The 25471-nt window shown below is 31.2% G+C and overlaps 1 protein-coding gene across 1 annotated transcript; it reads left to right on the top strand.

The window, feature by feature from the left end:
• Positions 1-13012: 13012 nt before the first annotated feature.
• Positions 13013-14239, top strand: LOC107915403 (leucine-rich repeat receptor-like serine/threonine-protein kinase BAM1). Its single transcript, XM_016844567.2, has one exon. It carries the CDS (start codon positions 13013-13015, stop codon positions 14237-14239), a length of 1227 nt encoding a protein of 408 aa, XP_016700056.2.
• The last annotated feature ends 11232 nt before the right edge of the window (positions 14240-25471 follow it).

Raw genomic sequence — 25471 nt, 5'->3', positions numbered from 1 at the left:
CTACCTGCAAATGGCATAAAAAAGAAGCAAAATGGTAGAAATAAAGGAAAAGACCACACCAAAAAGAGAGGATTCTCTCCCATTGGAGAAAAAAGAGCAAAAAAAATTCCAGCAAAAAAAATTCCAAAAAAAAAAATTTTCAGCAAAAAAAACAAAAAAAAGGAACATTCAGCAATCTAAGCAAGAAAAAACTTCAATATCCGGCAAGCAACCAAGCAACCAAGGACTAACCACCATTAACACCACAACCAAGCTCCCAAACCGAAACCCACTCTAAATACTCGAGCCAATCGATTATAAGCCACCCCAAAACCCAAACCTTAACTACCCATAGCTTGATTTCACGTGGCGCATACGATAGCTGTTGGTGGCATGCACGGTGGAAGGAGAAAGAGGGGTTCGGCAGCTTGAAGCTTGGATTTTTTTTTCTTTCTTTGTTTGCTGCTGGAGATTTGTTTTTTTTTGGGGGGGGGGTTAGTATTAAAAAAGAAATATTTTAGTTAATGGGTTGGTTTATGTAAGGTTTGATGGGTTAAATTTAGTTTGGGTTAATTAGTGGGTTGGGTGATGATATGTTAAGTTAGTGGGTTGGGTTGGTTGTGTTGGATTATAAAGTTAGTGGGCTGAGATTGATTTGTGTTGGGTTGAAGTAATTTGAATTTTGTATATTTTACGTAGATTTTATTTGTAATTGTTCTAAACAAAAATTGGTCTTAAAAAATAAAAAAACAATAAAAAAATATTAAATTTTAAAATGGTCGAGTCAACCTGACTCTATTGGCGGCAATCTGATCCGGTTAAGATCACCCACAAAGGCCCATTTCAACAGCCTGAGAAGAAAAGAGATTAATTTCAGTAATCCATAATATTGGGGCTTCGGTATATTCTTACCCTTTTTATTATTATTTACCTATTTCGAATTTAATATATATATTTTTATAACTATATTATGTACATATATATATTTGTACATATCATTATTTTATATTATTGTTGTAAAAAAATTTATGTATTTTTTATGTACATTTCCTAATATTTTCTTTTATTGTAGATATTATTATTATTACATACTTTTATTATATGCATATATATATGTATTTTTATGTACATATTATTATTATTATTACCAAATATATCATTTTTTCCTATTTTATTATTAGTACATGATTTGTTTTTATTTTCCTTTTTTGTAAATATCATCATTATTGTTATTCTAATATTCTAGTATTCCATGTTAATATTTTTCATTAATGATATCATTTTTTGTGTCGTTTATCTATTTTTAATTTCTCACTTTAGGAATATTTTTTCTCATGTTTTAATTAATTTCAATAAATAAGGCAATGTTTCGCATTTTGGAACATCAAAGAATTGTGCCCTAACTTACGGGGTTTCGGTTCTCTCGTTGGTTCTAAATAGCTAAATATCATTTTGAGTTTTGAAATACACGGATTTCCAATTTAAATTAAAAGACGACCTTGTGCTCGGGAATTCATGGTATTGTGTCCTAACTTACATGATGTGATACTCCAATATCTCGAGATAAGGAAATCTTTAAACAAATCGATTTAAGTTAATTCAAGAATTTTAAAATCAGTATTAATAGAAAAGATCATATTTCAAGTCCCTTCCCGATTTTTAATTTTCGACATTAAGACACTAACTAATCAATTCGGTACCAATTTTTTGGGCGTGTCGAGGGTGCTAATCCTTCCTCACACGTAATCGACTCCCGAACTCATTCTCTCAAGTTTCGTAAACCAAAGGCCCTGTTTTAGTAAACTAAAATTGATTTATTAAAACAAAGGTGATCCGATCACACCTAATAAAAGATTGGTGGCGACTCCCATTTTAATTTTCACTTTCAAACAAAGTCGATCCCCGTTCTCAAAAGAATGGTTTCGACAATAATAATAATAATAATAATAATAATAAAGAAAAAAAAGAATGATAGTGGATGCATGCAAATTAAACAAAGAAAAGAAAAGAAAAAAAGAAAGAAAGAAAAGGAAAAAGGAGAAGAAGTGCACGGCTTAAGGGGGTTTGAAGTTCAAATCCAAATTGGTTAGTGCAATTTAGTCCTTATACTTGTAATTTTTTACATTTTTGGAATCCTGGTACTTAGGGCTACCCGACCCATATTGTAATTTTTAATATTGTTCAAGATTTTAGAAGTTGACATTGTTGAATAGTTTAAGTATTAGGGATTAAATAGATAGATTTTTAAGTTAGAAATGGAAAAGGACTAAATTATGGAATTAATTGTTGATTTTGAATAAAAGGGACTAAATTGTAAAAATTTTGAAATTAAAGGGTCAAATTGGAAAAGAAGTTAAATGTCGTTTAGAGTGAAATTAGTATAAAAATATGAAGTTAATTGTGAAGGTTAAAATTAGTCTCGGTTTAGGGACTAAATTGAAGAATAAGTAAAATATAGTGTAAAAATTGAAATTTAATGTGAAGTTGAAATGTGTAATATTAATGTGATTTAATTGTTTTATTCCATAGCTAACGTCGTACCAGAATCCTTAAGTAAAAAGGGGAAGGATAAAATCGACGTCGAATAGCTTGAAAATCACGATTTGTGTTTCTATAATCCGGAATTAAATAGTAGATTATTGCATATATAATTGTTTGCATATGGTAAGCATTTGAGGTGAGTACTTTGATACTTGGGAATTGAATTAAATTCATAATTGAAAAGAAATAGGTTGATTTTGTATATTATGAAATATATTGATTATGAATATATTTGTATTGAGAAAAATATGATTATTATCAAATTGAATATATGCTTATATGTGATGATATATATTCATGAAATTGAGCAATTGGTTGTATTGAAAAGTAAAATGAATCTCTATTAACCGTATTGGGCTGAGTCGGATATAGATAGCATGCCATAGGATAGGAAGAGTTCAGGGATTACTTCGACCTCTAGTCGATGAGGCACTGGGTGCCAATTTGCTTCGGTTTAACTGATGAGACACTGGGTGCTAATTTATATAGCGCTGGATGCAGTTATTACTTTGGATTTATCCTATGAGGCACTGGGTGCCAAACTGGTGTGTTGGTTGGATCCGTGTATCCGTCCGAGTCCGAGTCCGTGTCCGCGTCGTGTTAATTAATCTATCTGAAAAATTACAAGTGTACATGTAACACCCTGAAAATTTCTACAGTAAGATATTTTCCTTAATATAGTAAAATAAGGAAATAAAGTGACAAGAAGAGGAAAATTGAGTTATGTCATTGGGAAGTATATTATGACATATTGATTCAAGAAAGGACTAAATTGTAAAAGTAAGAAAAGTTTTTGTGGCCCAAGAGTAAATACTCAAAATTTGAGGGATTAAAGTGTAAATATGAAAATTTTGAAGGACTAATAGTGAAAATATTTTAAGGGTGGAATGATCTAGAAACTAAGAAAAATGGATGAATTAGGACTAGATTGAATAGGTGAAGAATTATGAGGGACTAAATAGTAATTTTACCAGATTAAGTGATGACTAAGGATGGAATTTTAAAAGATCACAAAGGGCAAAATGGTCAATTGGAAGAGAGAGAAATCTATAAAGTAATGATGATGTTGATGATATTTTATAATTATTTAATTAGAAAAATATAATTTTATTAATATTTAATAAGATATTTATTATTATTTTATTATTTTATTTAGTATATATATGTGTGTGTGTGTGGAAAGAAAAAAAGAGAAGAGAGGGAACAACACCATCCATTTCCATGCATCCCACGTCAAAAAGAAAAGAGAAGAAGAAACTTTTCTTTCTTTACAATTTAGTCCTTCCACAAAAAATTCACCATTTTCATTTAGAAATCAAAAGAATTTCTATATCTACCAAGAGAGAAAAATGTTAAGGAGACCAAGGGGAGCTAGAATATCAAGTTAGATTCAAGAAATAGAAGCTGGAGGAGAGAGAAAATCAAGTTAAAGATTGGAAACAATAAGACAAGGTAAGAACATCAAGATTTCCATGTATTTTTAAGTTTGATATTATTGAAAAAGCATGGAAATGAAGCTAAAGTAGAGTTTTCTTATATATGGTTCTATGTTCTTGATATATTAGTGAAAAGAAATAAGAGAAAGTGGTGGGAAATATTGTAGAGAAAGGAAATAAGGGTGTTATAAACTTAATAATTAACATTTTGCACTGAAACAGTTTTGGGCAGCAGCAGTAGTCTAACTTGAAAAAATCACCAAAAATTGTATAAATCGAATTAGAGAATGAATAAAATATTAAATTAAAGCTTATTAAGTATAGTTTCTTATAGAAGAAATTTTGTAGGTAATGAAATTGTGAATCATGAGATATAATAAATTTTGTGAGATAAAGTCAGAATGATTTTGGGTTCCCCTGTTCTGACTTTAGAAAATCATAAAAAATTGGAGAAAAATAATTAGGTTCTTAAAGTTATATGCTTAAAATTATGAATGAGTCTAATTTCAATATAAAAAAACGAGAACATCATCTGAATCTTGTACAATGAGATACTTAATTTTTAGTAAAGAATGGTCAAAATTGTCGACAGCAGAATATGAGTGATTTTAAAGAATAAACTGTACTTAATGGATAAACCAAAATTTTTTAAAATTTTATGGTAATAATATTCATAAGTCTAGTTTCATGTAAAATTAGCGGATATTAATTTCGAGTTCTGTAGCTCAAGATATAAATAATTTAGTGACTATGACGCAAATGGATAGTTTTGAATATACATATAAGTAAATAGTAAAATTATTGATAATGTTACTTGTAGCATGTTATATAAATTAAGGATTGGAATGGAGAGGAGGAGGAGGAAAATATGTATGAATATTCAACTAGCATGGCTAATTTGCATGTTTTAGGCTCAGGGACTAAATTGAATAAAAGTAAAACTTTTTGGGAAATTTTGTAAAAATGTTAGAAATAACCAATTTGCATGAAATGAATTATTTTATTATTTAAAATTACAAAATTTAATGAAATTATTAATTTAGTTCATGTTGAAATTATGGAAAATTCTGATATTTTTTAGAATTCATGGGGTTGTTATCAATTTGTATGAGAATAACGACTGGAAATAAGGATTAAATTGCAAGAATTTTATTTTTGAGCCTAAGGATGAAATCGTCATTAATTAAAAGTTTAGGGGTAAAATAGTAATTTTGTTTAGAGCATTAATTGAATGTATTAGAACATGAAATAAATGAAAACGACGATCAAATTTATTTGTAAAGACCCGGATAACTCGAATACAAGACTTGAACGTGGAAAAGAAAAGATATCTGATTAATGAAATTATAAACATGAACAAGCAACGAGGTAAGTTAGTGTAACTTGAATTGTATTTTTAAATGCATGAAATATCGATATAATGAACTATCTGATTTATGTTTATGAAGAAATGACAAGAGAATGATATTTATCATGCATGTAAATATGTGATTATCTTTAATACGTTGATACAAGGAAATTAAGTATATTGAGATGAGTAATAAATTCAAGTAAAACATGTCGAGAAAAATAAGTACGTTTAAGGGACAATATGTTTGATTTTAATTGGTTCCAAATATGAATGTTAGATGAAATAAAATATCTGATAAATAAAGCGACAACTCTGGTAATGCTCCGTAACTCTATTCCGGTGATGGATTCGGGTTAGGAGCGTTACAGTACATAAATGAAAATAATACACTTAGGGTACTGGATCCAACAATAATACATTTGTAATTCTCCCTAATTTGATTTCTAACTTTTTTTTCCTAATAAAGTAAGAAGTCCTGCTAGAAATTCTCTTTCCAGAATGGTTGTTGATTATCAAATCTTTACATGACCCAAATTATAAAATCATCTTTATACCATTTAAAATCTGTTAATTTTTTGCATTTTAAATTTGATAATAATTCTGAATTTCTATCTTTGAGAGTAAAATGATCTCCTATAAAGTATTTAGAGATTGAGAAAATCAAAGTTGCAATTGAATCTTAGATTTCTCTTCCTTGTTCATTTAAAATATTTTTTCCTTGATCATATTTTTTATTTTTTTAGAGTTTCTTCCTGTTTGTTTTAGTGAGTGCATGGTACCTTCATCCTTTTAATTGGCCAGTAAATCCAACAATCAAAAGGTTGATTGTAGCTTGATAACTAATCAACCCATGTTGGTTTTGAGTATTATAAACATTTGAGACATTGTCATTTGTTGCAATAATTTGGGAATATTTTATTCAAAAATTCCGTATATATTCCATTCATAAATAGTGTTAGCATTGTATTTATTTTGAAAAACAAAATTTTCTTCTATAGTAATGTTAGGTGCAATGATTTTTAGGTAATATAAATTTTTTGGTTCTTTGCAAGTCATTTTGTTAATTTATGATTCATCTGACTAGTCAAAGTCACATTGGGAAGATTGGTGCAATGTGTTTACTAACTGTTGGTCTTGCATTGAAGTACCTGGTGTCATTAATTCAGACTTGTAACCTTCCAAATTTGAATCTTCCAAAGCATTAAGTTTATTTTGGATTTCTGTTAAGAAATTATTTTGGGGATTTTGATTTTGGTATTTTATATGGTGTAAATATTGGTCCTTTAGAACATTTTTCAGTTATTTTTTATTGGTTCTTTCATAATTGGTTGGCTTTCTACCAAATTTTCAAAATAATCTAATTATTTTTATATTGTATGAAGGCTGAGATTAGTATAGTTGTTTTGTACCACTATCATTTTAATATCTTTTGATGATATTTGTTCTCTTGCATCAGGAGCTCTCATTCTTAAATGGTTTGCTTTTATTCTAGTATTTTTATGAAGATATTGAACCTCCGTTAAGTGGGATGTTGAGATTCAACTTCTCCTCCATTGTTTGCCATCTAGTATTATTTTGTATTGTATTAATAGATTTCAAATAAGGTTCTTCAAACCATTCAAATAATTTTATATGAATTTTATGAGTGTTCATAAATTTGTAATCTTCTTGGAGAATGCTCTCTTTCTTATTATTATAATTTTTAAAGTAATCTTCTCTCTCTCTCTCTCTCTCTCTCTCTCTCTCTCTCTCTCTCTCTCTCTCTCTCTCTTTTTGTTTATTCTTGTTAGAATAGAAGTGTCTTTTACACAATTCTTTATTTATCTCAAAAGATTTTCTAGTACAAAAAATTTCTGAATTTTATTCTAGCCTTGCATTATTAGTCATTGATGACTATGTTGGTGACATTTTAGGTAAATTTTGGGAGCTCCCTTCCTCTATGGTATAGATAGGTTGGGTTATATTTGATAAATTATCTATTCATTGTAAATTGGTTCTAAATGTTGTTGTGATGGAAGAGACAGAGCTCTACCAATCCTAAAGTTTGTTCTTTGTGTTTTAGGATTTGATTCTTATTCTATATTTAACCTTCTAAAGGTTGTATTGGTACTTCTTATTTCAAAAGAATGTCTTGGGGGCATTCTGGATGGCCTATTGAATATATTGGTGTTAAGAAATTTCACTTAAAGAAGTGTTTTTAATAGGGGTTGGTGCTACAAATGCTATAACACCTTCTAACTTCCATTTGACAAAGAGATTGGTTTTATGCCATTGTATTGTTTTTAGAATTATGATATGAAATCTTAAGGTGTTTGTTTCTATTAAATGATTTTTCTTTTTGGGCTCTGAAGTAAAATTTTGGTGTTTACTATGAAATACATGACTTTGAAATGGAATCGATAAACTAACGTTAGTACTTCGGATCCAGGGTGCATTTTGTAATTATGAGTATGAATTTGAAGAGTTAATGATTTTAAAATGTTTTTATCAGTTAATGAAACCATAAAATTTGGGTAGCAATTAAAATGTAATGGGTCAGTATATAGGCTTATTTTAATTATTCCTAGTAAGGAATCATTAAACATTATGTGTCTTTGGCCCTTTAGGACAATTAAAATTAAGATAATTTGGTGGCTTCAACACTAAGTAGTTTGACACCGACTTGGACTACTCCAAAATGGATATATTTATAATTTTCTTCCTTAAGTTTATTGATAACTATGCTATCTAATAATTAGATAGTTTCATATTCTTTTTGGATAGGTAAACTTTTTTCTTTTGTTTTTATTGCATAACTATAAAAGGCATTTAAAGTTTCAAATGTTGTTGTTGTTGTTGTTGTTTTTCTTTAATAAATTTGATTTGTTGAAACTCTCGTACGAGTCCAATTATCATATACTTGGGAAACATTTTCATAATATTCTTCTTATTCATTGACAATGTTATTTGATGTTTGGTCAGACTCTTAGAATTGATTGGAGGTAAAACTTGCAAAAGAATTGGTTCTCTTAAGGAAAAGAAACATCTTTTTATTTTCGAATGTCCTTTAGGGGTTCTACTATCATAATTTTTGGATTACTAAAATTGACTACAGGGATACTTTCTCCTTAACACGCCTAACCCATAGCTAATCAGACTGTGTATCAATACTTAGCAAAAATAATAATACATTAATAAAGACTGTTAAACCAAAACTCGAAAATATTGAAAACAAATTTGAAGATTTTCAAAACTTAGAACTACCTATTTCTTGTTGACTTTGATAATCAATAAAACACTTAAATATAGTATAGATTTTAAACTTTATTTAATAATTAATATCAGTGGAGTGGTAACAAATTTGTATTTTAATACTATTGAATACGTGTTTGGTTTTTAAATTTGTAATTATTTTATTTATAAATGATATAAAAGTATGAAAACACAAAAGTGTTATCATAATAATTTTAATTATAATTAAAAAAAGAAGAATTTTTTTTTGGTAATTTCATAGTCAAATTGGTGACATCAACTTAGTAAAAAACTTCAATATAGCATAGGTACATTTATTAATAAAAATTACGAGAAAAGGTAAAGAGTCATTATTTTTTATTATTAAAAAATTCAATTTTAAAAATAAAAAGTATTTTTTATTTATAAAAATTAAAGGAATTAAATAGCTCTCCTTTTATTTTGTTATTGTGATTTTAATTTTAAGTAATTTTATTGATTGAGATGATACCGAGTTAACTTGTGACATTAATTTAGTCATATTTTTTTTATTATAGTAAAAATATGACACATATTGGATAATATAGACATCACACACTTATAATTAGAATAATCACATATTATTTACTATCATAAAAAGTTATTCTAAAATAAAATTGATCTAATATTACTAAGCTTAATTAAGCGTCGTTTATTGAGTAAAGTATGAAAAAGATATATATAAATATTCCGTATTAGTGTTATGATCCGGAATTACACATCACCCTTTGATTGCCCTCCCTTTCACTTTTAAAAAAAAAAAAAAAGGGAAAGTTTTTTTCTCCTTTTATTTTCTTTTGTTTCGGATGCTTGGTTGAATTTTTGGAACCAAGCCTACCTGCCATGACCGAGCTTTGCCTGGATCTTAGTGTTCTTAGAAGCATGCTTCAACAAAAGACTTGACAATCACAGAGTGTCTCCTTGAGTTGGGATTGAAGATTCGGTTCCTGGTTAGGGATGGCAACGGGGCGGCACAGGGGGATTTTTGTCCACCCCGACCTTGTTCTGATTTCGACTCTTAAGAAAAAAAATTCGTCTAAAACCTGAATCTGAAATTTAATAAGAGACTCGATTTTGACTCAGCTTGAATTTAATGTAATTGTTTTATTTTTTTATTTTGAAGCAAATAAAATTATATTTTTAATTATTTTATTTTTTATTTTGAAGCAAATAATTTTTTTTTTGAGTTTAGACTTAAAACTTAATATATATATATGTATGTATTGATGATATTTTTGTAAATATCTTGAGGTGGGGTAGATTTACCTCAAACCTAACCTTGATTAATTTTCTAAATTCACCCGACCTAATTTGAACATGATTTTTCAAAAAAAAAAATTCAACCCTAACAAATCAAGTCTAATCGAAACCGTTGGATTCGAATTTATTTTGTCATCCCTATTTTTGGTTGGTTGGGAGATTAGTTTGTATATGATTGTTTGTTTCTTTTCTTCTCCTTGTTTGGTAAATCAAACAATGCCTATTCGTACTTGATTCACTTCATAAATATGATTCTTATTTTTAAAAGTAAAAAGTGATAAATATATTGTTTAAATGTCAGATTGTTAAGTAAAACAAACATGATATATAATAATTTGATTTATTATTTATTGTCATAAAATTTTAATTATCAAATAAAATATAAATCATTATGTAATTAATTTCTAACCGCTAATAGATTAATTGAAAATTAACATAATATGCAAATGTTACACACTTCTCATTTGACCTCTTCAGTTCTGGAGCTCACCGACCCTGGAAGGGAGCTAGCGTTACACTATATGGTCTCAATTGTGTCGACATATTTCTACGCGATACTATAAAAAAATGCCCAAGGCAATCTAAAGCGAACTCTATCAGAAGTCATCACCATAACCTAAAGCTTCCCTACAGCAAAAGCTCTGCAAATCTTCAAACTTCTCCAGTAAAATGAAGTTCCTACCAAACCTACTCCATGCATGTTTAATTATCATTATTATTTAATATTAGATAGGTTTACTATTATTTTAATTTAATAATATTTGTATTTGTTGGTAAATATTATGTTAAAGACAATGTAATATTAAAGTAATGATTTCTTGTAGATAAAATTTTGACTCATATTTGAATGATAAATTATTTTATTTAATTATTTAATGTTTTATTATAAGTTATTTCTAACAGTTTATTCTCTAAATCATTTTATAAAATTAATAAAATTTTACTATAAATTAGATTAATTCTTATTTATTTTTAAAAATTATAAAAATATATTATTTAATAGATTTTAAAGTAAATATGTAAAATTATGTGAAACCCACATAATACAAAAAATAATTTCATATAAAGATTTTTTATCACTTTATCTTGGACTTGATCATAGGCCGAACCGCCTGAAAAATGAAAGGGTTAGGATAAAAATTTAAGTCCAAAAAATAAATTTGGACAAAAAATGAGGCCCATTTTCAAAATGGACTAAACTTAGGGTACGATTTTTTTGCCCTGGCCAGGGCCCGACTTGGCCTAGATTTGTAATACTGAATATTTAATGTTATTTTTAATTTTTATACTAATTTACTTATACTAACCTCTCGTGTCCCATCTTCTCCCCTTAGCCTTCCCAAATCTCAAATCAATTGCTTCTTCTGTCATTGGCGTTCTTCCACCACACGGTCACGCACCCATTGGTCCATTGTTGTTCATCACAGTCGCAGCAGGACTAAGAACCTGAACCCAACTCAAGTTAGGTTTCTCCCTTTCTCTCCCAATCTTTACATTTATAACTTCAAGTCCATTCTTAACATTTTTGAGGCCCTAGACAAAATAATAAAATGAGGTTTTAGATTCCTTAAAAATTAAAAAAAAAAAATTTAAGTCCCTTAAAAGTTGGTAAAAAAAATTTTAGACATTTAAAAGTTAAAATTTTTTTAAACCCCTTAAAAATAAAAAATAATATTTTAGACCCTTTCAACTTTAAACCCTCAAAAATCTCACCTCATGAGCGCAGGGCAGGCATGCATAACTTTATATGGGATTGGGTTATGTCGTTAGATATTATATTATTTGGTTGTAGTCTTTCTATTGTTGGGTATCAAAACAATGAGTATACTACCCGAGCACCCCCCCCCCATATTTCATTTTCGACAATGCGAATTAGAATAGTGAATTATCTATTTTTATTTTCTTGAGTATTGCCATGCCAGCAGCAATAGCATGACTGAAGACTCGAAGTGCAAAGGCTCCCGATACTGTTGTTGCGCAATTTAACAGGAAGAGAATATTGTTATATGAGAGTGAGGGAGCCATGATTTGAATGTTAGGTTGATGAATTGATTGTAGGCAGTAGCTAGTTTTGGGAGCCAAAATGCTTGTCTAAACAAATAGAAATACGGGTCGGGTCAGATTGACTTCAAATTTAAGTATTATAATTTGGGTTGAGTTTAGATATATTTTTAAACTATTTTTTTAGTTAAGTTTGGGTATAAAAATGAAAATTGTGACCTGAGACCTTACCGGATGACCTCAACTCTACCCATAATAATTTGTCAAAATAATTTTATAATGAAAGTAGAAATTTTATGGGTTCATCGTTCCAAGCGAGAAAGGTATCTCTTTGCAGAAAAAACGTGTGGTTTTGATTGAGTATGTGAAAGGTAAGGGTTTAAATTGTTGGTACTGTAATTTTTTTTATGACTTATAAATTCTATACTGAACTTTCTAACAGTTAATTTTTCAATTTATTAAAAAACACTAAATTTTTTTAGGATAGATAACTAAATATAAAAATTAAGAAAGAAAAAGCTTATGCCCCAACTCTAGAGAAAAAAATTACAATTAAAAATATTACGGACATTTAACATTCATATATAGTTGTTATGATTTTTCTTAATGATTATAATTATTAATTTTCATGTCTGTTTTTTTTATACAATACCTATAATTATTTATAGTCCCCATTTAACTTATAAATAGGAGGATAATACGCTTCAGCGTACTCGAACATATACCCATACCAATCGAATTAAGACTCAATTGTTATTTATTATTAAATTTTAAGTAGATGGAATAAGAAAAATATTGCTTGAGCAAAAATGAAATTAGACACTGGATTGGTTTGAAGTGTTGGAGCAATGGATATGTTTTGATTATGAGAAATTCAAGTCTAATGATGAGACTTCGTGACACTTGAAATTAACATGTTGTAAACATTGATGGTTTAAGATGGTGTGTAGGACTACAATTTGCATGGTATCGTCTCTTTTTCCTTTGTACATTATAAAATGTAATGTATATTGTTAATAGAAAGTAGGTTGAAAGGCAAAGATTGAGGTGATTGGTTAAATATAAAACTAGTTCACCAGCTTTGAACCTGAGCCATGATCCTCAAAATTATTCCTTTCTGAACAACTATTTATAAGTTGTTCCATTGCTGCTGCTGCTTTAGATGATCCATCCCCACTGTTGCTCAAATCAAAACATGCATTCCTTGGACTCCTCTTTATGTCCAATGATCTTTGCCACACTTGTATCTTTTTTTCTTACACTTTCTCATTCATTAACGTTACAATCAGACATTGAAGCTCTTCAAGCCTTGAAACTTTCTGTTGATCCAAACATGATTCCACCATCATCGTACTTCACTACTTGGGATTTCTCCGTTGATCCATGCGACAATATAGGTCCCAAATTTCTAGGAATCTTATGTTCTTCCCCTTCAAACAATTCGAAAAGCCGAATAACAACACTTGAACTTGATGGCGCCGGATATGATGGCTTTTTACCACCCAGAATAGGAACCCTTACTGAACTAACCTCCCTTGATCTTAGCAGAAATAGATTCAGAGGGCCATTGCCTGATGCCTTAAAGAATCTCAACAAGCTAACTAAACTTTCTCTTTCAGGCAATTTTTTCACCGGCGGTATCTGGACATGGATATACAGATTGAAGAAGGTTGAAAGGATAGACTTGTCGGAAAACTGCCTCTCCGGCCGGATCCCTGCTCGGATTTCCAAACTACGAAGATTAACTCAGTTAATCTTGTCAAAAAATGAATTTTCAGAAAGGATTCCCAACATATATGCATTACAAAAGCTCCAGATATTGGACCTTGACTCCAATATGTTGATTGGAAGCTTGCCAAAGCTTCCACCTAGACTAAGAACTTTGAGACTGTCCCACAACAAGCTTACAGGGCATATCACATCATTAGTTAATCTTGATCATCTAATATCCGTAGATGTGAGTGATAACTGGTTTACAGGACCCATTAATAGGGGGGTTCTTGCATTACCTCGATTGAGTCACCTTAATGTGTCCTTCAACCAGTTCACAAAAATGGAGGTGAACAACTATTTCGGAAGTGGATCCCGGCTTCGAACACTAGATGCGCAAAGGAACCACTTGCGAGGTCATTTACCAGTTAAATTAGTGAATTTTGAGAGATTAGAAGTAATTAATTTAGCCCACAATCAATTTACAGGTCAAATCCCCATGGCATATGGGCAGAGATTGGGGAGACCATGGAGAACCCTGTTTTTAGATTATAACTTCTTATCAGGTCGTATTCCACCGGAGTTTGGCCCCGTCGCCGTGAGGATCAGAGGCAGCCTTGCAAATAATTGCTTGAGCTGCCCTTTAAGGATCCCACTTTGTAGGGGACAGCAGAGGCATGCTTCGGCATGCCATGGTGTGACTGATGGATAATTCACAAATAGTGAGATGAGATAACAAAATACAAAGTGAGTTTTTTACTGATTCCTTTATTTCTCTGATTTTAGATGTTACAAATGAATTATTATTTACATAGGATTAATATACTAAACATGTCGATTTTAATTTAAATTTAAAAATTTAATTTGATCAACCTAATTTTATAATGAGAAATTAATAATTTGAACTCGGAATAATCAAACAAGTAACTTAAAACTTAAATTAAATAAATATTTTTAAAAAAATTAATAAAAATAATGCTTATAAACTAAATTATTATTTCACTTTAAGTATAACTTGTAAATGTAACTGTCATTGTCTATTATCATAAAATATGCAATTTCAGCTTCTATCGATTGATAGAAAATTCCAAATAATAAATACGTAATAGAAAATTATATTTTATCTATTTATTTCCAAGTAAAATTAATAAGTGAAGAGAAATTATCAAATTACGATGCAAAGTTTCAAAAAAAATTGATATATTTCAAAATCTAAATATCTTTTATTTTTATTTTATTTGGCTATAAAAATTGAAATTTATTTTTATTCTAATTTATTTAAAATTTATAAAAATATTTTAAAAAATTTTTTCTTTTAGTTTATACATATCTTTTAAATTCTAAAAATCTAATCCCACAAATTTTTAATTAAAATATTGTTATTAACGAAAAAAATTAAAATTTGAGATTAAAAATATTATTAACAATAAAATATTTATAACATTTAAAAATAATGTAAATAAAAATAATTATTTTCACCTATCCAAAGATTCAACTTTTTATCGTTTTATATATTATGGACTAATTAATTTAAATTTATTATATTTTATTTCAAACTTATTTCTGATAATTATTAATTTTTATAATAAATTTAAACCGATTTAATTTTATTTTAAAATTAACAAATTAAAATTTATCGACTTTAATAATCAAATCTAAATCTTGCAAGTAACTTGATTTTAAACTTATTTGATTCAACAGAATCATTGTATTAAATTAAAATTGAATGACTAAACATGAAATGATCATAACCCGAACTTATAATGATCTAATGAGAATTACTCACTCACCACAGTGTTATTACATTTATACATTGGCCTATTCAATTAAATCAAATGATTGTTTGATTAATTGTATGATTTTATTAGTTATAATTCATTAAATTGGATTAATGATTATATAATTAATGTCATAATTATTCAATAACATTAGTAGACGGAAGGGTTTATAATTGATCAATACGGTTAAATTGATCAAAAATTTAAAATTAAACATTAGTGGTCCAAAGTTTTGATATATTTTACTATATGATAATAAATTCCACATATGTATGCTCAATGTTGTGTTTACATAGACCAATTTAATTGGATCAATAATTGTACAATTAGTTATACAATTTATTTAATTGAATCAATGGCTGTACGATTAATGTCATAATTCCTTTGATTACACTAGTATTTAGAGGAATATACAATGGATCAATACCTTTAAAAATACTTATACACTATGTACGATTAATGTCATAATTCCTTTGATTACACTAGTATTTAGAGGAATATACAATGGATCAATACCTTTAAAAATACTTATACACTACAATGCCATTAACTTCATAAATAGATTCATTCAATTAGAAAAATGATTGTACAATTAATATCATAACTTAAACTACGTTAAAAATTAGAAAAATGTAAAATTGATTATTACTTTTCAAGTTACTTGTACATCACAATGTTAGTACATTTGTACATAGATCCGATTCAATTGGTTCAATGTCATAAGCATTCAATTGCATTTGTAGTTAGGAGTGCATAATTGATAAATACTCTTAAATTGATCAAAAACTTAAAATTAAACATCGATGGTCCAAAATTTTGATATATTTCACTATATGATAATGAATTCCAAAATGTATATTCAATGTTGCGCTTGCATGGACCAATTTAATTGGATCAATCATTGTACCATTAATTATACAATTTATTCAATTAGATCAATGGTTGTACGATTAATGTCACAATTCATTCGATATTATTATTATTATTATTTTTAGTGAAAGGAAACAAAGAAACAACTAATTAATTACGCTCATACAATCAAATAGAAAACCTCTAGATTGGTCCACCTCTAAGAGATTCCGAACCATATCAAGAGGAAAATAAAAAAAATTGCAAATCAGCTCTAGAAGATAAAGCTCTTTTTGCCAAGCGATCCGCAATTGCATTTTGCTCCCTAGGATTATAACGCAATAGCCAAAAGTTCTCTTGAGAAAGAATACTCTAGATTCACTTAATCAGAGCAAAAGTTGTCGTAGTTAAAAAACTTCCTTGAATGGCCCGGATAACGTCCAGACTATCCAAAAGGATTATTAAGCAATCATAACCTCTTGGTTGAACGAGCTTTAGTCCTTCTAAAATGCCCCAAAGTTCAGCTTCAAAAATTGAGAGCACTTTCCAAGATATCGATTAAAACCAAATAGCTACTGTCCATTCCTATCTCTCGCAACCCCCCAAGCAAATGCATTTCCAGTGTCCAGTTGTATAGCCCCATCTGTGTTGAGGATGATCTTAGATCCATAAGCTTGTTTTTCCAATAGAGAACCAAGTCCGCCACTGGGAGTAACTCTAGAAGGTGAATACCATTGAGTAGCCCAACACAATGAATTATTGACAATCTCTCTCGAACTCCATGGTTGATCTTGAAAAATGAAAAGATTACGATTCTTCCAAGGTCACTAAATCAATATCCCAAAGAGACCAGCCCAGCTAGTTCCTCCCTCCGAAATCACTGAGACATCCTACACATTCAAAAGAATCCAATCTTGTAAATTAAGAGAGAAAAAATTTGTTAAACGATTACCTGGTATGATTGGGCTCTACACATCCTTAGCTACATTACAATCTCTAAGAATATGAAGAATATTTTCTGTAGGAGAGCCACATATAAAGCATGAATGATCAGCTGCTAACCTCTTTTAACCCTTTCAACATTGCTGAGGATACGTTGCTTAAGAACCAACCAAATAAAGAACCAAACTCTTTGTGGGCCTAGAGTCTTCTAAACGCACTTTCATTTTTCCTCCTTCGTATTCCACTCATCGTCCTTACAAATCTTGTAAGCACTTTTAGCCTAGAAATTTCCAGACGAAGTATGGCACCAAGTGATTCTGTCTGGCCCCTCAGATGGAAGAGGGAGAGGAATACCCATAATCAACTCGATCACCTCCTATGGAAGCCAAATTCTAAACAACTTAAGGTTCCACGAGCCGTCCTCATTGACCATATCTTTAAGACAGCACCCTGAGTCAAAATTAACACTAGCCGGAGTAAACTTGATCAGTTTCCCCACACAAGGAATCCAAACATCTTCCCAACATCGAATTTGACACCTTTTCCCAATAGACCAACATAAATTTTCTCAAAGTAACAACTAAATTTTAGTAAGAGACTTCCAAAGAAAAGAACTCCTATCCCTCCCAATAGAATTAGGAAAGATACCTTCCATACGGTATTTAGCTCTGATAACCCGAACACAAAGAGCATTTTACAAATTTATTTCACATTTCAACCCCTCAATTTACAAATTTCATAATTTAATCATATTTAAGCATTTTCATCAAAAATCACTTTACAAAACATGATAATCTATCACTTATCTTTCATTTTTCATCATCATCAACCACAAAGCTCAAGCATTCATCAATGTCATTTCACAAAATCATCAATACTTTCAAAAATTAAAGCATGGGCTAGCTAGAATACAAAGCAATGATCACAAAAATGTAGAAATCATAAAAAATTAAGCTAGCAACATACCTCAATCAAGAACAACAAGAGCTGAACCTTAAAATGCTTCCAAAGCTTTATTTTCTTTTGTTATTCGGTTAAGATGAAGAGAAATAAAAATAATATGGCTTTTGTTTTGTTAATTTCTTCATTAATAACCAAATTACTATTTTAACCTTATTATAAAACATTTAATATCATTTATTTAATGCCCATTTGTAACAGTCTGGTTTAGACCCTAGTCAGAACAGTGGTTTCGGGACCACATATCCGAGTTAGAAAAATATTTAAATAATATTTTTCATGCTTATGATATGTGAATGAGCATGTGTGAAAATCTCGTATGAAAATTTGAATGTTTGAAAAAGGACCTAATCGCGTAAAATATGAAAGTTACTTGCTACTTGTTAAAAGTGCTTAATCGATTTGGATTTATGATTGAGAGGTCCTATGATGCAATTCAACCATTGAACATATGAGTAGACATTTATGACCTTATAAGTTAATGTTTTAAATACTTATAATATAAGTGTAAAATGGTAATTAAAGAATTAATATATGTTTAATAAAATTAAATGCATGAAATTAGCCATTTTATTCATGTTTTTGCCGAATTCATCAAAAGAAAAAGAAAAAAAATAAAAGCTAGGGTTCGGCTTTGATTTTCTTTGATTAGGGTATGGTTTTGACTCGGTTTTTGATAATTTTTACGTTTTTGTAATTGTTGCTTCGTATACTATCAAGCCCAAGTCTCAATTTCTGATTTTTATGATGATTTTGAAATGTTCCATGGATGAATTCATGAGCTTTATGTTGTTAATTGATGAAATATGAAAGTTTGATGTTGGGTTTATATGTTTTGTCTTTGGATTTTTGATGATTTTGAGTAAAATGGGCTAAATTGTAAAATTTGTAATTTGAGGGACTAAAATGTAAAATAAATGAAATGTGTGGACTTGAATAAGAGCTATGAATATTTGGCCAAACATAAGTATATGCAAATTATGTGTATTTTGTGATTTTGTGAATTAGGGACTAAAATGTCAAAATGTGAAAAGGTGAGGGCTAGTTTGCAAATTGCCCTAAATATGTATCTATGGATTGTTTTGAATGAATTTGTGATTGAATAAGTTAAATTTAAATTTATATAGATCAAGAATTAAAGAAAACCAAAATTAGATCGGGGAAAGTTGAAAGTTGTCGAGTAACCGTTCTCATCCATCCGAATCCGTACGAGGTAAGTCAATATACAATAAACGTGTTTGAATTGAATTATTATTGTTCATATGATATTGAATTATGATGAATGAATATTCAAGCTCAATATGTGCTATTCGAGAAAATATCGACAAAGTTCCGACGTCTGAAAAGCCCCGTATTAACTCTAGGAATAGTTAGGATACATATGTCATGACATAGGATTGCGTTATGTGATTTCCTGTAAAACCACGTCTGGGACATTGGTATCGACTTCTGTTTTAAGTGTAAAACCATATTTGGGACATCAGCATCGTATCTGATTTCGTGTAAGACCCTATTTGGGACAGTGGCATCGATGTTTGATTACATGTAAGACCACGTCTGAGACATTGGCATTGTATATGTTCTCTGAGCTATCTACGTATCCTTATGTTTCCGAACGGTTCAATGGGCATTCCGAGAAAATGAATGAATAAGTGAACATGTATTCGATTCAGGTACGTTTGAATTGTGTACTATATTTGAAATGAAAGGTAAGTATATGTGCAAATGATGATCTATGATTCAAGTATATGAATATGAGGTTTGTGTTGGTATTTGGATCCAAAGTATAAGTAATTTGATGATGTTTATATGCTTTAAATGATAAGTTTATTTTTATATCGCTTACTAAGCTTTTGAAAGCTTACTTTGTGTGTGTTTACATTGTTTTATAGATATCAAAGCTACTGTGAGCTCAGGGATTGTCGAGGATCATCACCACACTATCGAATCTCATTTTGGTACCATTTGAAAATGTATATAGTAAAGTATGGCATGTATAGGCTAGAAGTACTTTGGATAGGATTTGTAATATTTATATTTAGATATGTGATATGGCTTGATATAGTTGTGTTTATGTTTTGATTTTGGTATATGAAATGTGATGCAAAATTATCTATTTGATGTGTTCATGAATGGCTAAGAGAAATGGTAAGTTTGGCAAGTTTTGGTATGAGATTTGGTCATGAGTTTAGAGATTATGAAACCATATGTTTTGATATGATTTAATCTTATGTTTTGGCACAATTGAGTTGAGTTTATAAGCATGTAAATGGTTGATAATGTTTTGGTATGAATGTTGTATGGTTTGGTTTAGAAATTGGTTGAAATTTTTGTGTAAATATGCTTGGTTTGGTGCTTATAGGTTTGACCCAATTGGGGTGGCAAGTTGGCTATTCAAATAGCCTATTTTTGTCCAAACGGATAGAGGCACAGGTGTATGTCTCAGCTGTGTGTGACACACTGCTATGTTGCACAGCCGTGTGTCCCCTGGGGTACCCTACAATGGTAAGTCAGGCTCGAGCATGGTCAAGGCACACGAGCGTGTGGCTAGTCGTGTGGCCCAAGTCAGATTCGACCACGACTAAGGCACACGGGTGTGTCTTGTGGTCGTGTAAGCAAGTCAGTATGTACGCCCTATTTCGACACGGCTTAGAAGCACGAGCGTGTCTAATACCATGTAAGGCACATAGCCTGTTTTCACGGGCGTGTGACCTGTACTTTTTTGAAAATGTTTAAGTTTTAGAAAAATTTGTATGTGTTCGATTTAGTCCTGACTCCTTTCTGATGTATGTTTAAGGTTTCGATGACCTATATAAAGGACTTTATATTGATATTTGATCTCTGATGCTTTGATGATTATGAAATGTATGTTAATTGTTTCGATTCGTCTGGTAATGCCTTTAACCCTAGTCTAGCGACGGATACGAGTTAAGGGTGATACATTTGGTTAGTATTAGAGCTATGGTTTAGTTGGTTCTAGGACTATCAAAGTGTATGTGAGTCTAGCTATACATGTCATATTTATGAACTGTGATAGTGTGATGAATCCTGACACTAAAATTTGCTTTTATATAGCAAATGGATCCTGATCGAGCTGTAGCGGATGATGTTGAAAGTAATGTGCTTGCTCCTGTGCAAGGGACGGCGCCATCCGATTCTAGACCGGCTACGAGTAGCCGTGATGGTGAGGCTAGACAAGCTTTTTATCAGATGATGAACGATTGGTTTAGCCAATATATTAGAACCAATCTGGCTGTTCAACAACCTCCACCCCCAGTTAATTCGCCACAATCTCCTGTTATGCCATCAGTGAATCCAGTTCAGTTAAGGAAGCCTCCGGTAGATAAGATTAGAAAGTATGGGGCTGAAGAGTTCCGAGCTATAACGAATGATGATGCTGAAAAGGCCGAGTTCTGGTTAGAGAACATGATCAGAGTATTTGATGAATTGTCTTTGAATCCTAAGGAATGTATAAAATGTACCGTTTCACTTCTGAGAGATACAGCGTACCATTGGTGGAAGACTTTGACATTTGCAGTTCCGAGTGAACGGGTTATTTGGGATTTCTTTCAAGCCAAATTTTGGAAGAAATATATCAGTCAGAGATTCATCGATCAAAAATGTAAAGAGTTTCTTGAGATGTCTATTACAGAATACGAACGAGAATTCGTAAAATTAAGTCAGTATGCTCATGAATGTGTATCTTTCGAGGCAATAATGTGCAAAAGATTTGAGGATGGCTTAAACGAAGATATTCGTTTGCTGGTTGGGATTCTTGAGATTAAAGAATTTATTGTGCTTGTTGAACGACCATGTAAAGCTAAAGATCTTGGGAATGAGAAAAGAAAAGTTGATTATGAAGCTAGAGAAATGCGAAAGAGATCATCGGGCAAGTCATTTCAACCTGCATCAAAGAAGTTTAGAGATGATAATAGCTGCTCAAAGGCTAATGTGGGATATCCGAATAGAGATCGTGCTAGATCGCATTCAAACTTCAAAGCTCCAGCTACATCTGTTGCCAGTGTCGAAAATACTAAATCCAATCGCCCTGAGTGCAAGTATTGTGGTAAAAGACATCTCGGTAATTGTAGACTGTATGATCGGGCTTGTTTCCGATATGAATCCTTAGAACATTTTATTCATGATTTCCCTGAATCTGTCGAGTAAGAAATTGTACAAAATCCGAGGCCAAGTGGCAATGCATCTCGTGGTAGACCTTCCAGAAATACAGGAAATGTGAGTGGCAATCAGAGGGGAACAAAATATGCAGCTATTAGATCCGAGGCTTGTGCACCTGCCAAAGCCTATACAATTCGAGCTCGTGAGGAAGCTTCATCGCCAGATGTGATTATGGGTACATTTATTCTTTATGATACTTCTTTGATTGCTTTGATAGATCCTGGATCAACACATTCGTATATATGCATGAACTTAGTGAACAGTAAGACTTTGCCTGTAGAGTCTACTGAATTTGTAATTAGAGTTTCAAACCCGTAGGCAGATGTGTTTTGGTTGATAAAGTCTGCAAAAATTGTCCGTTAATGTTTCGAGACATTTGTTTTCCGGCTAATCTGATGCTGTTACCTTTCGATGAATTTGATATAATTCTGGGTATAGATTGGTTAACTTTATATGATGCCATTGTGAACTGCAAACGAAAAACTATTGATTTGAGATGCAAGAGTGATGAAATAATCCGAATTGAATCTAGTGATTTGAATGGATTGCCTGCTGTGATATCTTCGATAAAAGCTTTGAGTATTGTGAGAAAGGGTTGTGAAGCCTACTTTGTTTATGTAATCAATTCGAAAGTGTCAGAAAAGAAAGTTGAATCAGTGCCTGTTAAATGTGAGTTTCCTGATGTGTTTCCTGAAGAACTTCAGGGTTTACCTCCTATTAGAGAAGCTGAATTTGGCATTGAATTGGTACCTGGTACTACTCCGATTTTGATAGCTCCATATAGAATGGCTCCGACTGAATTGAAAGAATTAAAGTCTCAGTTGCAAGAATTGATCGATAGAGGGTTTGCTAGACCTAGTTTCTCACCTTGGGGTGCTCCGATTCTATTTTTAAAAAAGAAAGACGGTACAACTAGAATGTGTATAGATTATCGTCAGTTGAATAAAGTGACTATCAAGAATAAGTATTCTCTGCCTCAAATTGATGATTTGTTTGATCAGTTGAAAGGAACTGTTGTATTTTCAAAAATAGATTTGAGATCGGGCTATTATCAGTTATGAGTAAAAAAGCACAGACATTTTGAAAACTACTTTCAGAAGAGGTATGGCCACTATGAATTCTTAGTTATGTCTTTCGGATTAACTAACACACCTGCTATCTTTATGGATTTGATGAATAAAATTTTCAGACCGTATCTAGATCAATTTGTTATTGTATTCATTGATGACATATTGATTTATTCACGTGATGAATCCAAACATGCTGAGCATTTGAGATTACTGCTACAGATTCTACGAGATAAATAGTTATATGCAAAGTTTAGTAAATGCGAATTCTGGTTGCGAGAAGTTGGTTTTCTGGGTTATATTGCATCAACATCTGGTATTCGAGTTGATCCGAGCAAGAATTTAGCTATTTTAGATTGGAAACCTCCGAGAAATGTCTCTGAAGTTTGCAGTTTTTTGGGACTTGCCAGTTATTATATAATGTTCGTAAAAGGCTTTTCTATGATTGCAACTCCGTTAATGAAGCTACTTCAAAAAGATGTGAAGTTTGAATGGCCTAAAAAGTGTCAGAATAGCTTTGATCATTTGAAAACTTTGTTGACTGAAGCTCTGGTATTGATACAACCCGAATCGGGTAAAGAATTTGTGATTTACAGTGATGCTTCGTTGATCGGTTTGGGGTGTGTTTTGATGCAAGAAGGTAAAGTCATTGCTTATGCTTCGAGACAATTGAAGCCTCATGAAAAGAACTACCCAACGTATGACCTTGAGTTAGCTACGATTGTTTTTGATTTAAAGATTTGACGCCATTATCTATTTGGTGAGAAATGTCACGTATATTATGGTCATAAGAGTTTGAAGTATATGATGACTCAGAAATATTTGAATCTACGATAGAGAAAGTGGCTTGAATTGCTTAAAGACTATGAACTTGTGATAGATTATCATCCGGGAAAAGCAAATGTTGTTGCTGATGCCTTGAGTTGAAAGTCGTTGTTTGCGTTGCATGCGATGAATGTTCATTTGGTTTTGTCCGATGATGTTTCAGTTTTAGCTGAATTGAAAGCAAGACCTTCGTTCTTACAACGGATTATTAAAGCTCAGAAGATTGATAATGAATTTTAGCTAAACAAGCTCAGTGTGATTTATAGTTGATAAACCGTAATTTATACATATTTCTATCCCATGCTTAGCACATTTTATGGATGATTTTTCCTTAAAATTGGTGAATTCGTTGCTCCTAATGCCTTAATTTCATGTTTTATACTTAGGAGAGCATAGGAGAGTGAAAGGAACGAGAAACGGGCCAAAAACGAAGAAAATTAGCCAACGTACGAAATCAACATGGCCTGGACTTCCTCACACGGGTAGACCACACGGCCGTGTCCCTTTGGCAAGGTCAAAGCACGATTTACACGGGTAGATCACACGCCCGTGCCCATTTAACAGCCTTGAACACGACCTTAAGCAATCACACACGGGCGTGTCCCTGCTAAGCCCAAGTTTAGTCCAATTCAGAAAAAGCCAATTTTGAGGGCTCTTAGGCATTCCAAAGCCTATTTAAACATCTGATGAGGCACTTAGACGGGGGACGCAGAGGAGGAAGCAAGGAATTGCTCAAGGAAAGCCGATCGATCCATCTCAGAAGCCAGATTCACCATCAAGATTGAAGATCTCCCTTCAAATTCCCTCAGGAGTTTTGGGTTTTCTTATGTTTTGTTATTTTTATTCTTTTGAGATGTTTTCTTTCATTAGTATGAACTAAAACCCTTAAATACCTAAGGGGAATGAAACCCAAGACGGATCTTGTTATTATTATCTGAATTGTATGATAAATATTTGACTTGTTCTTAATTATGTGTTCTTAATTCTTGTTTTGATATTCCAGGATATTGATTCAAATTAAGCTCTTATTTACAGGAGGAATAGACCCTGTCTATGAGTAAATTTGTCATAATTAAGCGGAGTTGATTGCGCGCCTAGAGATAGGGTGACAAGATTTTACCGGATTAGGGTGAAACCTAATAAGTGGATGGCATTAATTAGAAAGAGATTTCAATTATTCACTCTAGGGTTAGACGTTGTTAGTCTTGAGAGAGATAATAATATAACTTAGGGATCTCTACGGAACAAGTTGAATGAATAAATCGTCTGATTTAGAGTCAAAACAAGTGAAGTCTAGGTGGATTTTTCATTAGGTATTGTCTTAATCAATCGAGTTTTCCAAAA

The sequence above is a fragment of the Gossypium hirsutum genome, chromosome A10 (genome assembly GCF_007990345.1).
Source record: "Gossypium hirsutum isolate 1008001.06 chromosome A10, Gossypium_hirsutum_v2.1, whole genome shotgun sequence".
NCBI lineage: Eukaryota > Viridiplantae > Streptophyta > Magnoliopsida > Malvales > Malvaceae > Gossypium > Gossypium hirsutum.
The sequence above is the reverse complement of the archived record's forward strand: the minus strand, read 5'-3'. Positions and strand labels throughout refer to the sequence as shown.